Source organism: Tauraco erythrolophus, chromosome 8 (genome assembly GCF_009769465.1).
Source record: "Tauraco erythrolophus isolate bTauEry1 chromosome 8, bTauEry1.pri, whole genome shotgun sequence".
NCBI classification, from domain to species: Eukaryota; Metazoa; Chordata; class Aves; order Musophagiformes; family Musophagidae; genus Tauraco; species Tauraco erythrolophus.
In genome coordinates, this window is record NC_141472.1 from 18,957,418 (window position 1) to 18,976,519 (window position 19,102).

Here is a 19,102-nt window from a genome sequence, read left to right on the forward strand (position 1 = left end):
ACAAAAGATTTAGGAAAACTGTAAATTGTGAGTACAAGCCAGTAATTATCACTGAATCTGCAGCCCAGCAGAGGTGAACGCATCCTTCATGTCACAGCGATGCTGGCTGGGGAGAGAGGGATCTCCCCACAGAAGGCAGCACCCTCCTGTGTCTCCACAGCAGAGAGCTCTCAGGACAGCAGCTGAGGTGGTCTCCTCATCTCCTGCTATCTCCCTCACTCCATAAGTCTTGTTCTCAGGGACTAGTTTCTAACTGCCATGTAAAACATCCTAAGGCCTTGCTGAGTCACACCACCACCACTCTTGCTTCGGAGATGTCCGCTGGGGGCAGGAACTCCTGGTAGACACCATGGCTGTGCAGAAGGGCACATGTCCAAAGCCACCCGAGGGTGGCTCCTATCTCCATGCCACTGCTCAGGTGGATCACCAGGACAGACAGGGCTGCACAACGCAGCGTACCCCTCTGGTGACAGCCCTCAGGTATCATGAGGGAATTCCTCTCTACGCTTCTGTGGGGAAGGTGGGGCGACCTCACCAACCAGGCAGGCAGTAGCCCATCCTCCAGGGTTGCCCAGCCATTACCCCGTGGAAGTACGACTTCTCCTTGCTGGCCCAGGTGTGCCCACAGCAGCTGCCTCATCAGCCCGAGATGAGCAGCAGGTGGTGGCTGGGCACAGGGTGCCCCAGTGGGGCTTGTCTGTGCTGAGCCCCTGCGCTGGGAGCATGGGGTGGCAAAGGGCTGAAGGGAAGGGGTCTGCCCGTACTCATGTGTAGTGAGTTTACTTCCCACTGAGGCTGTTGGGTCATTATCAGCCGTTTTGTGGGGCTCACACACTCGGAATCGGCACTGAGGGATGTTGTGCTGCCTTGTTCCAGTGCTGGTGTGAGGGAGCGCTCAGGGTGGGTATGGGTTCCTAGCTAGGTGGACACAGGCATGGAGGGCTTCAGGGCATTAACAGGTTAGTAATTTGTTTTTTGTTTTTTTTAAATATCAATAAAAAAATTTAGCTGGCTGACTGTCTCAGCTGCCTTACAGCAGCTCTCCCACCTCAGCAGGCCCCTGGGCTGCTGGGTCTGCAGAGCTTGAGGGGGAAAAACCTTTTGGAGAGCTAGAGGGGTTTTCCTGCCTCCCCGTGAGACCATCTTTTGTTAAGCTGACAGACTTTAACTCGTTTATTCCTCAGCCAGGCTATCTATCTGAAGGAGACAGACTTTCTCAGGGTTTTTTTTCCCCTCAGACACTTGTAAAACTTCCTTTTGGAACAGGTGTGAAACTGGTGCCTCTGTGGCTTGTAACTTCCTTGTGCGAAGGAAATACGTGTGTTTGATTCAAGCAGGTCAGTGACCATGAGAAAGAATTGTGGGATTAGGCCCTTCAAAGTTTAGCCGAAATCTCGTTACAAGCAAAAGGCTGAATAAAACTGTAGTTTTATTTGGGAAAGGGTTTTGCAGTTCTGGTTGATTGGATTTTAATTTTTCGAAACAAATCGATGTTTCATTTTGGTTATTCATGGTTCTTTACTATTGTGTAGTTTTTTTCTATAGAATAACAAAGTTAATAAGCATACACACATCATTTTGCAAGTAAATTTGTTTTACTTTCCTAAAACAACCCTCTTGACAAACTGTGACATATAAACAACTCGAGCTAATGGCTCAGCAGAGTTGCGTGTTAACAGGGCAACAGCAGCTCTGTGCAATCTGAGCTTAATGTCTCTACAGTGCACACTTAAAAATGTGTGGCTTAGTTAATAACACTACTGCTTTACCACAATAAGATGTTTTCAATTTATTATTCAAGAATCTTATTATACTGCTTCTGTAACACTTGAAGTCATGTGTTGCTCACTTGAGCAATCACCTGCAGGTGCTAGGCTCAACCCATATGCAGACTCGTGTTGAAACACCCAGGAGTCTTGTTGGTTTCTCTGCTCAGAGGAGTATCAGGATTTTAAAGCCACTTTGTGTGTATATTTTATATAAATAATTGTGAATATTTAGGAGATCAGCACTAGGACTTGGCTCACAGTGAGGTTGGAATGAGATGGGAACATGGGCATGGTTGCGGTTGGGTCCCAGCAGGGTGTCCGTCAGGTCCAGTACAGAAGGGCACAGAGAGCCACTGTGATGGAGCAAACAGTAGTGGGTGTGATCTCTAAATATTTAAAATTAGAAGAAAAATATTTTTCTTTGTAAACGTTTTCTTCCTTGATAAAGATACAAGCAGAGCAGAATTGCACAGAAGTTGCCACATGTAAGATGACAACTTGATTTACTGTTGTGCTATTGGTGATGTAACAGGAGTTTTTTTCAAAGGAAGGAAACAAAAACCTTATGTGATGGATCTAGGTAACATTTTCCTACAGAGGAATCTTTTTTGATCCCTGCTGTTCATCAGCTCGGACTAGGAAGCATGAAATGTAATTACGCTTATTAGCTTGGCAGTTGTCTACAAAGTTGCTAGTGGTAATAAAGTTATTTACTCCTGTCTAAGAAAAATTACCTATAATTTTTTTTTCCCATTAGTTTTGTGTCAGTCATAAGTAGACAACATGCATTGTTGCTTATGTCCACTGTCTACCTCATAAATGAAACGGTCATCAGAAAAGGGCATAAACAATATAACACACCCCACCAATTAAACTAAATAAAATACCCCACACTACTGAAACATTTAAAAAAAGCCAAAACCAAACCAACCAACCAATAAACCCCAACAAAAACTTCAGTATTGCATCATTGCAAAAGAACTTTTTTTTTTTTTTCCTAAAGTAAGCTATTTTTTTTTTAGTTGAAACTATATATGGACTTACTTAGTTTTAAATCTGGAAATTAAGAATTTTTGAAGGTTGATGTTCCCTGCTTTTTTTAAAGAATTGTTTTGGGAGTGAAGAAGTAGAGTTGGCTGAGCTGTTTTGCACATTCTTAACTGTTTTATTCATTTTATTTTATAAGAAATATTGCTGTCTCTATATAAATAGTCACAATATGGCTGGACTGTTTTTATTTACTTGGCACAATTAGATTTGAAATGCTGGTTGATGGTACTAGTTTGTTCTGCTGCTGTTGTCTCTGGGGCTTTAGGGATTTTGGGAGAGATGACAGGAATAGCTGCAGCTATCCTTACATGGAAGGCTCTTCAGAGGTTGCTTTATTACTTGGGTTTTGTGTGCAAGTTTCTTCTCTACAAGGTTTTACCCATATCTACTATAGTGGTTTATTACTTGGTTTCAGTTTCTTGTTTATACACAATGTAATTTATACCATATGTGATTTTTAGAGAAGAGTATCTAGAACAGACCGGATGCCTTAATTTTTTATTTGTATTTAGCTTTTTTAGTGTTATGCTTTGAATCTAGATAACTTTCTGTCTTTTGGATTGCTCTTTTTGTTTTCTATAGAAGTTTATGTATTATATGCTTATAGAAAGCATGATTTAAAAATTGAATATGTCTCTTCCAACTTCATTTTTTTTACTTCTGTAAGCACAGAGGCTCCTTTACGATGGCTTCTTATAAAGTCAATCAAAAGTACATTAAATCAAATTTATCTGTCCCATACAGTTTGGTAGTACAGTGATACTCAGGTTACTGATGCTGTTAAATATATTAGTGTTATTACCTATTTTTGAAACAACTTGGCTAGCTCAATCAGTAATTTAAATACAGTGTACTCAAAGAAATTTTACTGCATGTTTCTTGTGTGTTTGTTGTTTGCTTTTTTTTCTTAAGCCCTTTCTAAGGGGGAAAAGAAAGCCACAACCAACACCTATGCAGTGAACTATAAAATATAGTAGGCCAGGACTGTTAATTGTGCACCTCTTGTGTTCTTTTGTTCTGTGTGATTTAAAAGCAGTGTTGTCAAATCATAAAAATAATCAGAAATAGCTTTTCCTTGTAGCTGTCAGCTTTGGCTCAGTCACTTAGTCCATCTCACTGGATTGAACGCTTTCTTCTTAGACTTTGGAGAAGGAAAACAGTGTCTTTCTCATGAACACCTAATTCCTGGAAATGTATTCAGGCAAGCTCCATCCTCCTATATGTTATTTGACTCTTAGCTGACTTAGTTTAGGATTATACTACTTCTTTTCTGTTCTAAATCATGCTAATAATAATCTTCATCACATAAATTGTTCTGGCTTTGATAAGGACATAAAAGAACATATTTTCTTTCCAAATTCAAAGAGCTACCCTATGTGGTTTTTTTTTTTAAAAAAAAAAAAAAACAAAACCACCAACAAAATCTGTACCTTTACTAACAATGTGTGAGCTACGTACTTAAACTGGTCAATATTTGGAGTTTTCATCTGATGTAATGAAGGTAGAGGATCTAGAAAAGTGAATTTGAATATACCAGCTCACTGATAAGATTTCATGCTGCTCACAACTGCTGTTCCAGGTTCCAGCAGTTCTGATCCTTATGTTCTTGATTACTTTCAAATTACACCACACTTTTAATGTTATCCTCACAGTTACAGGAACTAGAAATTTATTTATTTTATTCTTTTTTTTTTTATATGGAAGTTGAGATTCTGATAACGTTATATGATTCCAGAACCCTAGGAAAAAAACTTGTCAGTACCTTAATCTGGTCTTGTGTAGAATAACAGCATGAAGATGGTTTGTCTTTTCTCATTTATTGGCAGTCTTTAAATATGTCCCAAAAGTACTGGGACTGCAGTGTCACTGCGCAGGCAGCTGAAATACCAGCACGTGGATTGATTAATCAAGCCTGCTCTCTTCTCTACTTGATTATCACATCACAATTTACAGGGTAATATTTCCCCAAAGAAGAATTTACAGTCAATAAATAACTTGAGACAAGGATAAGGTTTGTCTTACAGAATAACGGTTGCAACTGTTCCTTGTTGACAGTTCTGAAATTCCTGTTAAAAGTGCTTCAGTCTTTGAATGTCCCTGACATCTAGAAATCTCATTGTGTACAACCAAAGCAGTAAAACCAACTATGTTTTTAGTAATGTTTTAAACAGCAGTGGAAGACTTGTAATTCTTGAGTGGTTTTGCATGAAAGTACTGCTAGTACAATTACAATTATGGTGAAGTCTCTCTCTCAAAAGTATATTTTGTATCTGGTCTGTCTCTAATTTCTGAATCTAAGTCTTGATTGTAAAAGAAACTTAAAAGCAAATGCTGCATTGGTGTTATTGACATTGATACTCCTTGCTACCCAGGAGCTCAGTGCAGATGAGGACCCTCTTGTGCTGCAGACTATTCTAACGTGGGATAATACGGTTTGTATCACAAAATATTTGCAGTCTGACAGAGGGCTTCTCTCTGATTTAGCAGCTTGGTTATCAGCTGCTAAACAGGCCTCCTTGCTCAAGGTTACTACCCTGTGAGGAGAGGTAAACGTAAATTTTGTACAAGCTTCTCAGCCTTCACAGTTCACGCTTGGGCGTTGAGATTTTATTGATGCTGTTAAACTCAGTAAAACCTCTCAGCTAGATCCTGCCATGTACATCCTATTATGACAATAAGTGATGAAAGAAGAGGGATGTGGGGATAAAAGAGGTTTGGGACATAAGGCGGGTCATCCAGTCATTCAGTTTTCTTATGTGTATATTGCATGATTCGACAATATTAATGTTGCCAGAAATAATATTCTATTTTGCTCACTTATGTATCTTTCCTCATCACTTTCCCAAATGTCACCAAAATAAAATTCTTGCCTGCTTTTCCACAAAAGGTTAGGAATAGAGTTTCGCTTCATCTTGGATGATTTTCAGTTTTTACTGAGTTCTTGCTGAGGTTTTCCTCAAAAATGTCTCCTTTTGCCAGTTAAATGCATTAACTTCCCTTGCTGTGCTTGATGTACCTTTACTCTGTGCTCCAGAGATGTAATATCTTTCTGCAAAAGGTAGTCCAGTTCTCTGGCATAAGTGGATAATCTGGTGTCAGATGGCAGGAAGACCAAAATATGTTGTTGCATCTCCGTTGAATGGCGTGCTTCTGGGACTAAGGCTGTCTGATTGCTCCAGGATTCCTGTGCTTCCTTTCTCCTAGTGTAGAGCTCACAGCAAGAGATACAATAGGAAACTTCCAAATCCTTTTGAAAGGAGGAGCGATATAGCAGGAATGAGTTATACTTTAAAAAACACTTTCCAGATTGCTAATCCCTCCTATGTCTATGGTTCTCCATTGGGTTCCTTAAGGAACACAGGATTGATAGCTCATCATTAAATCTGTTCCTGACACTGGCAGCTGTACTGTATATATCGAACCCAGACAAGTTCACAAGCCCCTGTCCTGTGTGCCACCATCCATTGCAAGTCAAACAGCACTTCATGTATTAGTCTTCAGGCCTGTTGAAAAGGCAATGACTACATATGCCACAGGATTGTAAATTACAATTGGATTAAAGTACCCACTACGGTGATCCTTATTATATAAACAAGATAAACTTTCAGATAAACATGAATACATCTTCCTAAGCTTTATCCCAGACTTCTGTTTTGTCTTACAGCAATGTATCTCTCTTAATTGAATGTATTTAGCTAAATGAATCACAGCTCACTTTTGGTCTGTTCCACAGCTGTCCTTTTTCCATTGAACTCCCTCTTGAAGGTTTACTTATATAAGGACCACAAGATGTAAATCAACAACAATATTACCAGTCAAGGCATGTTGTCATTTCAGTGTTTCCCCATGTACTCTGCTTTGCTTTGAACAAAACTGGTAGAGCAGGGACTGTCTCTTCAGTAACACAAAACATATTATCAATATTTCAACAACAATAGCTAATTCTAAATAATAGTTCATACACAACCAATAAGTAGTTGAAGAAATGTTTAATTTATTCATTGGTGAAGCCTACTGTGTGGTAAAATGCACTGCACTTCAGTTTCTTTTTCTTCTGTAGAAGAATCATCCCTTTCTAGGCAAGATTCTCTGCAGTGCAGAACAGTTCAGCTTCTATTGAAGTTGATATGAAAGTGTTTAGAAGCATGTGGAAAGATCACAAGATCAGACAGGTCTGGACCCTTGATGCCATTATTAAAAACCATTCATCATAAGGGTTCTAGTTCTCCTAAGGAAGTTGTTAGGCACAAATAATTCAAGGGAATATTGTCAAAGACTGCCTATTAGTAATCTGGTCTTTATGGAAGCAAAGGCTGTTTAATACACTCCAGAGGCAGAAATAGGTCTAAGGAAGAACAACTCCTAATGAAGTTATAGAATTAAAACAGAACAAAAGAAAATAGTATAATAAAAAATGAACCAAGAGCTCGATATTCTGTGGCAGAAGAGCACTATAAACTGTATACGAATACCACATTTTGTGTTAATTCCTTATGGTTGAAAGGTATGAAAACTTGCTACAAGTAATAAAATAGCCAAATGTATATGTTATTCTTTATGATGAGTGAGTGCAGAGCGTTTCTAAGTCATGTCTTTTCTGAGGTGACTATAGCATCTGCAATTCACGACAGGGAAATAAAAATAGAAATAAAATCACCAGGAAAAGAAATATGTCAGTTTTTAGCATCAGTAAGGATTTAATGATTTCTCTTCCTCATCGCTATCAAATCTTATCTTAGATTAAGAACTACATGGATTGTTTTCATCACATGAGAACAAATAATGGATGTTCTTTCAGAAGCAATATTGTCTAAACGTTTGAAAACAAAACTCATGCTTATTTTGTAGAACAGGTCAGTTCCCTCCTATTAGGAGAGTCAGAACTGGATGTAACTATTGTCTGCAGCATAAATGCTAACTTCACCCTGGAGGAACGAATAGAAGTAATACCCTCCCTGGCTGATAGAAGAACTATTGAAGTCTCTTGTCTACCAAGATGAACAAAGATGCTGTTAGCACTACCTCTTCTGAACTTTGCAGCCTGCTTTGAGTCATTTTGCAGTTCAAGTAGTACTGTTCCAGAGAATGGATTTCTGCATGCTGCCACTTAAACAAATGAGCCATGTTTAATTCCTTTCCTTTTAGTTTTTATCAATCTATATTGAAAGTAATTTTCTGTTAAAGATTTGAATTGTGCTCTCAGCTGTTTGCTTCCTAGAAATGTTAATGTATTTAAGAAAACTTCAAACTGTTTAATCATCAAAAGTAATATAAATTCCTCTTACTATTTGGCAAGTATAGAAAGTCCTACAAAAAAAATATTTATTACATCTTTTAAATGCTTCAGTTTGTATATACAGTAATCTCTCTCCAGAGGTAACTAACTGCGTGTATCCTGCTGAGGAAGGTTAAACAAACTGCAAATCCAAACAATATATTCCTTGAGCTAAGCTTTATATTGGCATGTGGTGGAGATTTTTTTTCTTTATTATTTTAAATAGGGACACTCCTATTAGTTTTCCAGAAAGAGGTGACATTTTATTGTATTTCATTGAAAAAGTGTTTGTACCCCATTGGAATACTAGCCCACATAAGTCTTATTTGATGTAACCAATTTAAAGTGCAACAGACAGAAGTGGGGCCAAGAAGAGTCTCTATCTGCTTGGCAGAGAAATTATGAGCATCTAGAGAATATAGATGTGAAGTGGCAGCGTGGTCTAGCATGAGTGTGTATGTATGGTCATAGAATGGTTTGGGTTGGAAGGGACCTTAAAGATCATCTAGTTCCAACCCCCTTGCTTTGGGCAGGAACACCTTCCACTAGACCAGGTTGCTCAAAGCCTCATTCAACCTGGCATTGAACATGTCCAGGGATGGGGCATCCACAACAGGGCAACCTGTTCCAGTGTTTCACCACCCTTATGGTAAAAAATTTCTTCCTTAGATCTAATCTAAATCTGCCCTCTTTCAGTTTAAAGCCGTTGCCCCTTCTCCTATCACTACATGCCCTTGTAAAAAGTCCCTCTCCATCTTTCTTGGAGACCTCGTTTAGGTACTGGAAGACTGCTAGAAGGTCTCCCCGGAGTCTTCTCTTCTCTAGGCTGAACAACTTCAACTCTCTCAGCCTATCTTCATAGGAGGTCATATTACTAACACTAGATATCAGTCTTTCAGTAGAAGTGCTTTATAAAGTGATGACGTTATTTTTAAATAGTGATCAGATTTCATTTGATCTCAAGATGCAATATTATCACCCTATGTGTATTTTTTGCGCTACTAACTGTTTTTGAAGATGGTAGTTTATAATTTTTTACAATGTATTACATCTGAAATTCCTACAAGTATTAAAGCTCCTGAGTTTTCACAAAGACGTGAGACACCGCTAGTGCTTTAGTGTAAAATGTATTGTATCAATTGTCCCTAAACCATGTTTCAATCTGAAGAAAGAACTGTCTAAATGCAACATAGGTAAATTTTTTTGATGCGTTGGGATTAGCAGTAGTAGTACTACTAAGACTTTAATGCCTAAATAGCTTTGTGAATAGAAATATACTCTATGTGCAGCACTGTGACCTCACATAGAATAGAAAGGACAAGAAGTAGTATAAAACAATTTTAGTTTTAATAGAAGATTTGATTTTGTGTTGAAAAGTGAAGTCCTATTTGAATGTGATGCAAGTGTTTATTTCTTATATACATCCCTCAACAAACACTTGAAACCTTAGGCACATTCATTGCCTTAAAAAAAAATTAAAAATAACAAAATACTTGCATCTCTTACTTCAAAGAGCATCTTGTTATTAGTATCTTTACTCTTCAACATGATCTGTTATAAACATTTTAATATTTGGTTGTAAAAGGTTGATTTCTGTCATTCTATTTTAAGAGGGGTCTTATGCTCACTGTATATGTTCTGTGGTTTTTTTGAGAAAGCGCATCCTTTATGATCAATAGGATTACACTGCATACTTATTGAATCATGATTTAGAGGTTTTTATGTATGCGTTAATTAAAATAGATACAAATCTTCATAGTTAATTATGCATTAACATTGTTCAAAAAAATCCTAACTGCAAGTGGATAAAAAAGCATATGAAATAACCATGCCTACAAAAATTCTGTGTAACAACAATAAAAAAAATTGATGATATTAGATACAATTCTTGGCCAGGAAAACTTGAAAATAAGAAAAAAAACCAAGAAATTATACTTGCAAAATTCTTGAATAAATGATTGTGACTTGCCATGTAAAGCTTAAGGGTAAACTTTTATTGTGGAGATTCAGTTGCTCTGTTCTGTTAACACTAATGAGTTGTGTTGTTTAATTTGCCCCTTGGAGCACTACAGATTAATGAAAAAATACTCTGGTTGATATATCCTGCATTTTTGGAACTTTCAGACTACCCAGGTATTTGCCTGTACACTTTTTCAGCTTGCCACACAATGATTTAGTTGGAAGTTAGTATTGTGAGACATTCCCCACGAAATCTTTCGTTATTTCATGGTTTATGTAGTGTAAGTATAGAAACTTGACAAACATAAATTTAAAGCATCACAACCTCGTATAGCATTTCTGTCTGAAAGGAGTTCTTCCTGGTATTTCTCATGTACTAGTTATAAGGTGGTAAAACGTATAACTTGTGATGCACAAGAGAATTCAGAAGCTCTCCTGTTTGGTGCAGATATCAGGCAGTCAAGAGTAAGTACAGATCAATAGAGGAACTTCTACCTAAGCATGCCTCGATCACTGATCAGATCGAACTGGCATAAAATTCTGAAAAACAGATAAAGGCTTAGGATGAACATAGAGCTGATATGCTCCCTATTTTACATTAAAGTCTTAATTCTGCAACTGTCCATGCTGTATACAGCTAATGAACACTCTTGCTTCATTCTGCAGTGAACATGATGACTTTCCAGCCAGGGATAGTCTAGAAATTAGTACATATCAGATCTGTGTAGCCAATTCTTCACCTCTGCATTCTCAATTAAAGTGGCACAGCACTCCATGCAGCTTGTTATCCTTTCATACAAACCCCAACATCTGCGTGCTTCACACACACACTCTGAAAAGATACGTCTGGTGAACTGCAATCAGCTCTTTCATTAGTGTGTGCCTCAGAAGCTACAGTGTGTGCACAGAGGAGCTCAGGGCCCTCACCAGTGCCTGCAAGGGCCATGTGGTTACCCACAGCTTCACTGGTAGGAATTTGTATTAGCAGCAATATAGAGGGATAGTGAAGCAAGCAGTATTGGTTAAGATTCAAGAAACTGAAAACTGCCTGTGAACATGAGGTAAGCAGGAACCAGACCACAATTTTAGCAACCAATAGTTTCCTTATCTGTGTTGAAACCTGTGAGCAAGGTGAGTCTCACTGTCTATCGCCAGTGACAAGGCCAATGCTGCTGTCATGGAGCTGTAGAGGACCCTCTGCTCACAGATGGCCCCAGAGCCATCAAAGGAGGCACGGTCATGGTGCTGAGCCATGGGTGTAAGGAGCTTGTGCTTTGTCAAGGCCCAAAGCGTGTTATGCAGTTTCTCTATCCCATTTTTTTGCTTCTCCTATTTATGTTCCCATATGTTTAATTTGTCTTCATTTTCTGTGTTCTCCTGGTAGCCGCTTTGGTAGTGATCCTTTAGGTAGGTCATTCTTCTAATTGAGATATAAATGCAGGACTTCAGTGAATACAGTTACATAATGGTAAACCTTGTCCTGATCCTCTGAGAACTATTTCTCTTAGTATCTTAACTGAGTAAAAACGTCTAATAAAGAATGGGGTAATAACCGAGAAGCAATTACTACTGAAAATACTGTGTAAGACATTGAGAAGATAAAGTACTTTGAAGATAGCTTAGATGTATGACATGTATGCTAATGCTTCTCTGTTTTCTTTTGAAGGATCGTCGCTTTAATGATGAGATTGACAAACTGACTGGATACAAGACAAAGTCACTCTTATGCATGCCTATAAGAAACAGTGATGGAGAGATTATTGGTGTTGCCCAGGCAATAAATAAGACTCCTGGAGGTGCCCCTTTTTCTGATGATGATGAAGAAGTAAGATTACCTTTACTTTTGAATTTTTTTAAAATTTCTTTTGTAATTCAGTTGACTCTTGTAAAGATACTTAATCGAAGTATGTAAATGGAATAGCCCTTGTGTTAATGAGGGTTTTCTAGAAGTGCTTAACAAAATGTACATTTTTGTTGTTCTCAACATAAAACATGTATCTTGTGGAAACGTAGGAGATCTTGTGACTGAAATGTCAACTTAATGGTCTCTAAATCTTAAGTGGACTTTTTTTTTCACATAGTAGATCTTAAAAAATATAATTTATTTTTGAAAACTTACCTGTAAGAGTAAGTCCATGGAGGAAAGCTATCATAGAGACACTCCTAAGCTTGCTGACTTTAACAGCTGAAACCCACCACCTTCTCTTAGTGCTGTCCATGGCCTGTAGCATATGCAAAAGAAACTTTATTTTAGAGACTATTATGCATATGCAACTTTATGCTACTCTGAAATGTATCAGACTTGCAAATGCCCATGAAAGGACAAAGAGGGCAGGAAGGGGAAACTAGGTGTGCATATGAAGCAAAATTTGGAGATTAAAGTGAGCTCAAAAAGCAGGAGAATAGAGGGAGCCACAAGGAGGGAACTTGAATTAAAGTAAGTGGGGAAAACAGGAAATGGTGCTATTGGAGGTGGATGCGTACAGCTGAGTGTGGAGGGAAAAGGTGTGTAAAGCCAAAAAATGACTGGGGAAGAGAGAATGGTAGAGGGCGGCAAGCTGGGGAGGAACAGAAGAGCAACTCTCCCTGCCCAGGAGGGAGAAATTGAGTCTTTTTCAAGCATGTAATAAGGAAATACACTTCTGTGTATTAAAATAGTATTGAGTCTCATTTTTTGTGGAAGTGTAGTTAGAAGCAGACTTTGCCTCTGAAAGCTCTTTATGTTGATTCAAAAGCAGTTAATATTTGATGCAGAGCCATTGTTGCTGTATTGCATACATGTTGACATGTCTATGCTGTGAAAAAAGATATTAAGTAATGCCTGTAGGAAAGGGAATATCCTGTCTTATTGGTTCATCTAAACAGGTGGAGATGGTTTTTAGAATCGAGATAAGTTGACATGAACAAAATGCATTATAAAGCTAAATTAACAGTGGTTTATAAAGACTGTGAAATATTGCATAAATCAAACTTGTCTTCCATAGAAACCATAGTAATTGTATTTTTGAGTACTTCTTGAAGTTGCTATTTGTTATTATTTTACTTGTTACATACTTACTGCAATACGTTTAGAGCATCGTGCATAACCATTTCATAGTTTGAAAGAATTGTTTGGTGACAATAAGAATATGAATCTTTATATGGATAATGTCTGTTAATAGCAACATTCTCTGGTTTGATGGGAATAATTCAAAATTGATTGTCTTTTTGAAATTTCAGTATGTGAAGGAACCTTTTGCAATCTAGTTGGGAAAATCTTTGCCAAGTGAATTATTAAGTGGGTGGATTAAAGTTAAGAGAGAGTAAAAAGGAGTACTGATTATTTTTATACCTTGGATTAGTTTTCAGATGTCTTCCAATAGAAACAGTTACGAGCAAATATTTCTTTACATTTTTATTGGATCATTTAGCATAGCACAACTTTGCTATCAAGTAGAGGTCTTCCAGCAGTTACTTTTAGCAACACCTACTTACATGTGAAGAGCCAGCTTGCCGTGTGCCACTGTTTGCTTTTGGTGCTTTTCCTAAATCTGTTTCAACGTTATATTCTGATCTGATGTGCTCTTGAGCTGCTTGTTAACTTTTTGTTAAGCTTCAGATTTTCATTAAGACCTGGCTGTTTGGATCCAAGTTGCAAGACTAGACATGTTTGAATAATCTTCTTTAAAGTATATTCAACAAATAAAAGGAGTGGAGGATAAATTAAGCTAAGAGTAAGAAAGCTGATGGTTTGACAGACTAACAATACAGATGGCTCAGCTGCCCAGTGATACGCAGTACCATAGAGTGAGCTTTTTACAAGAATTTTATAAATGCCAACTAACTGTGGTTACCCTTCACACCAACACTATTAGTAATTTTATAGAACTGGAAAATTAATTACAAGAACAATACTCCTTGCAATGTGTATGCATATCTGGCATTATCTCTTGGTTAGCTGTTTTCTTCTAAATGTGTTGAGTACCAGGAAGAAAGTCACAGTCCTGTCTCTGGCAGTATCACCTATCCTAGCACCAAATTAAAGACAACTTTTCTGTGAAAAGATTATAAAAACTTTTTTCCATAAAAATAATTAACTTGTAATATCTGTTTCTGTAAGGTGTCTGTGCAACTGGTTCTGCATAGTGCTTTTAATTAAATAACTTTAAAAATAACTCTCAGTTTTCAGATGCTACTTTTCAGACATCTGAAGTGACCCAGTACTTCTTAAATTGTTTCTTTGTAAGTTATGTAAACTTGTGTAACCTTCAGTTTGCTTCTGAATTATTGATTCTTGAAAATCTTGGATGTTGACTATTGATTTATTAGCATACAATATGAATCTGGCAGTGTATGCTACAGTGGGTAGCCAAATGCAAATTAAGCAAAAGGAGACCTTCTCTGAATAGGCTTTTTTCTGCCCTTCTTTTCATTAGTACTCTCTGTGTCTGTGTAAAGGGAATTTTTTTAAAATGCAGCCTTTATCATGGATACTACATTTGATTATCATACATTCAACTAGCAAAGCAACTGTGTACATGTGAATTGTGTATTACATAAGCATATTAATATAAATATTTGATGCCAGTGCTGAGGCTGTGGCATTTTCTTCCATTCGGTGACTGCTACATGTTATCTAAAATCAGCAAGTAGCCCATAATTTAATTGCCATCTTTATGTTATTTTTCCTAGTCATTTATATCACTGTTATAATTATAAGCTTGTATGTTAGAGCTCTTGAAGAATATATTACATGGGTTCTCACGTGTAGAGTTTATGGAAAAATAAATGAGAAATTAACCATTATCGTTCCCTGTAACAGATCTTTGATTTAATGAGGCCTGGTAGTCCATGTGCAGATTCCAAATCTGTACTTTTAAGTTTCTTCACTCACTGATAACCTAGAAAGCATGATATGCCTCTGGAAAGCAAGAGAGCACATTGCCAGGAGAAAGTCTTCTAAGATTAGCAAACGGTTTCTTATCGTAATATCAGCAAAAGTGGTTGTGAGGAAAAAGGAGCAATCAAAAAGTAGGAAATCCTTCTCAAAATAGGAAAAGATCTAGCTGGGTATTGAGGTGGTTTGTGCAGAAAAGCTCAATGAGTAGCTGGCAAAAGACGTGAATTCAGCTTTATGTTGATCTTACAATTTCCAACAATTAGCAGCTTCAAAATAGTTAGAAAATGAAAATGTAAACTACTCCTCTTCTTCCTCCCCCCAAAGCCCTCTCAAAGAAATGTCAGTATCATTGAAGTCTGGCTCTCGTTTGCAAGTGTCTATCCTCTCTTATTATTATTGTGTGAAGCAATTTAAGTACTCTGTTGGATTTTTTTACAAAGCTACGAGACTGTATTGTATAATTAATGTCACTTGGAGACACTACTGTATTGAGTCAATAGGAAACAAAGAATTATGTTTTCAATTAGAATTAAGTAGATGCTAGCATCATTTTTATGTACTCTTAGTTATTTTCAGGAAGTTAAGAGCAAATAAAATATTTAAGATTTGAGGAGTTTTTAATGCTCCCAAGCTGTAACCAAGTTTATATTTTGCAATATGTAAAATGGAATATTAGATTCAAAGTTTTTCTAGTTTTGCTTTTCATGGCAAATTTTCAGGCTTTTCTTCTACATTTCTGACCATGGTGATAGTAACACAGCACTAATAATGAATCTAAGTGAATTTTCCTCATCTAATGATTGTTTCCCACTGCCAAATTTCTCCTTTTGGTAAGGGATGTTTCAGCCAATTCATTGACTAAGTGCAGAACTAGACTTGACAGCCACTGGCATGAGAGAAAATTTTCTGTCTCACAATGTGTTTTGTCTCCCCAACATCAGTGGCTCAGTGGAACGGACTGATTTCAGTCTTTCAGTTTGATACAAACAACAGTAGAATATCTTATTACTTTTGTATAGCAGCTGTCACTATTACGTTACATTGTGTAGTTGGTAATTTATAAGAAAAATAGACTGGTAGTATAATTTTGTAAATGAAGACAGCAGTTTATCTGCACAGATATAGAGTAGGAAAATTAAAAAACCAAACCCTTGAAAGGAACTGTGCACGCTGCGTGCATTCCCAGTACTGTCCTGAAGATTCATTTAAGTATTTGTGCTGTTGCTGGTGAGTCATACTTGTTCCAGGACTGGTGAGAAACTCAGCCTAACAAAAGCTTGACAGACTGTAGTTTAGATTATTATATGCCCTTTAGAGTCTTCTGAGACGCAGTGCCAAAACAAATCTATTCCTCCATCAGAGAGGCTCAACAAGCAGCAGCAGAAGCTCTGCTGTCACTTAAACTGGTGTCCTGGTTCTCTCTGGCTCGGACGTCCTCCTAGCCTGAAGGAAGTCAATCGACTGCAGGGAAACTACCCAGGACAGCCAGCTTGAATTAAATCCTGCTCGACTTACTGAAAAGCAGTAGTTTGAATGCAGTGAGATCCCTCCTGGGAGGGGGAAGGAAGAACTGGATTTGGTTGTCTGTGCTCTGTGGGTAGTTTTATGAAGAAATACATATATCCAGATTCCAGGATTCACTGAGTGTATGTTTGGTTTGTGGGCGCTTGAAGATATGATGTTCTCATGCTCCAATATTTCTGTTTCTTACATTCCTAATAATAGCCCTGTGAATTCTAGATTACGCATTTTAATGTGCTGCTCGTGGTCCATATTAGTTAAGGCTTAAATATATTCTATACTGGGTCTACCGTAGTGATGAATGATTTGCAGGGATTTTGCTATACCTGCTAATTTGTTTTCTGTGAGTTTTTGCTTGTTGGGCTTAGAATCATGCTGGCAAGTAGGAATTTCAAAGTCAGTTAGGATGATTTCTTTATCTTAGGGAAGTAATCAACCGTAAATAAAACTTCCCTACTAGGGAAGAGAGTGATCCAGAATAGGCAAGCATCTCTGACTGTTGTGCACATGATGACCTCAGCTCTGTGAATGTGTGAAATTTACCAAAAAGTCACCTGAAAATTATTTTGATGGATCCACTAGAAAGGAACACAAGAAAAAAAATCAGGTAAATAATTTCTTGTGTGTTTCATATATTGCAGTATGTGACGACCTCCTGCTAACATCTACCTTGCTTTCTAAAAATCTGCATGACAGATTTAGCCGGAAGCTATTGTTTAAAACTGACTTAATCCTCGAAAGTATCATGTGGCCTGTGTCACTTACATCCCAATGCAAGAGACAAATTTGCTGAAAGAAGGCAGGAAGTAACAAAGACATTTGAAGGATGAAGGTGCTGAAGCGCTTCAACAACTATCTGGGAAAACTCTAATGGTCTATTAGGCACAGCTCTTGAAAAGTACTTGCTACACAAATCTAAATTAAAATAAATCATGGAAACTGAACTCTTTTGCTGGGGGAGTTTAAAACAATTTGTCACTAGAATATTTGCTTTAATAAGGCAGCTTCACACCACTGGTTTGCAACCAACAGCACCAAATGACTGCAGTGACGAATATTTGAATGGACTTCTTTCAGTCTTGCATACATTCAGTCATGCTTTCAAGTTAAGCTGAAAGTCTAGATTTCTTTTTAATTAAAGACCTCTATAAATGTGCTTGAAACTTAAACAAAAACATATCTGTATTAATACCTCTGTTTTGAGACTACCAGTTAATATTTGAATCAAATGTCTTCATCTCTGAGATATGGAAACAAGTCTAAGATGTCTTACAGTGATATTTTAGTGAACTATTTTTTTTTCATATATAAACATTTATTTTCCTAGGTTCAGGGGCTACTTTGTTGCTGTGTGTTTATGGTACATATTGCAGTAGATCCTTGATATTTGTTTGAGTCCTCTAGGTGCTGTCATAAAACAAGCAAACGCATTGATTTGACTACAGGAAGGGTTCCTCTATAGAATGGTTCAGTGAAGATTTTCATGAGGTTTTTCTGTGAGGACTGGGGTTTTGTTCTTGTCTTCTACAATGGTGAGTGGAGAAGGTATCTAGGTCTTTCCTGCAATTCCCAGCAGGACTCTGAACCTGTTGACTCTTCCCATATTTCTTGTGCTTGTATATTCTTAAATCAGAGAGACGTGAACAAGTAAGAGCTCTTGTCTGTAAACCTAGACTGTCTTTTGGCTAATGTTTGTAGTATATGACTCAAAGCTCAATAAACTAAGTTGAAGAATCTCTGCTGACTTCATGGACTTTTAAACATCAAACCTCTGTCTGTTTAGAAATGCATAGGAGCATTTCATTAAATGCAGGTCTCCAAGTCTATTTTGGGAAGTTTAAATTCGTCTGAGTCAGAGCACTGTAAAGAAACTCGTTAAGGATCAGTGTTGGCTTCTATATCCTTCCCCTGGATGCAAACAGGCACCAATAGGCTGAACACAGTTTGTGATAGGCTGTGCTGTTGATCAAACACCTCTCTGAGGTCTCGATTCACTAGTCGTAAAGATGACTGCTTAATTCCTTTTATGGACATGCATTGAAAAGTCAGAAAACTGGAGAAGTTGTTATGGCAGCCCCCTCCCCTAACACAAGAAAGGTCGGAGTCTCCCTCAAGTTAAGTTTATTTTTTTTTCTAGGAGATATTCTGTTAGCTGCTTAGAGTCTGAAGTTTCCTCTGAGCTTGAAAAAGGTGATCAGATTTCGAAGTGGTAGTCAGTCCTGGAAACTGAGCCATACAAAGAGCCATGCAAGAGAACAAAACTTTCATAATGTTTGTTGGATGCTTGTGGTCAGAAACAGTCTGGTTGGCACACAGAACCCCACATTGGGCCTCATCTCTGTTCAGTTCTACAAAACTGTGTTGAATCTAATCACAGTATGGGAGCTGCTGTTTTTATGTACCCAAAGCTATGTGCAGGTTAAGTTAAATCCATCCAGCAGATACGTTAGATGATCTTTGTGTCTCTTAGATCAATTATTTCAAGTGGATTAGAGAATCACCAAGGTAGCATTGTAGTGGTTATTGTAAGGCGGCCTCTGCGACTGTGTAAGGACTTAATATGTTTTCATTGCCTCAAATACAGACAGACAGCCCTGAGCCTTCAACAGGCTGATGGCAATAGGCAGTGCTTTACAGCCTGAGTTATTA

The 19,102-nt window shown here is 37.7% G+C and overlaps 1 protein-coding gene across 1 annotated transcript in view; it reads left to right on the plus strand.

The window, feature by feature from the left end:
* Positions 1–19,102, plus strand: part of PDE11A (phosphodiesterase 11A) — a 139,084-nt gene that overhangs the window by 5,629 nt on the left and 114,353 nt on the right. The window contains exon 2 of the mRNA XM_086615713.1: positions 11,720–11,878. Coding sequence (XP_086471839.1) covers positions 11,720–11,878 — 159 coding nt within the window. The remainder of the gene's footprint in view (positions 1–11,719; positions 11,879–19,102) is intronic.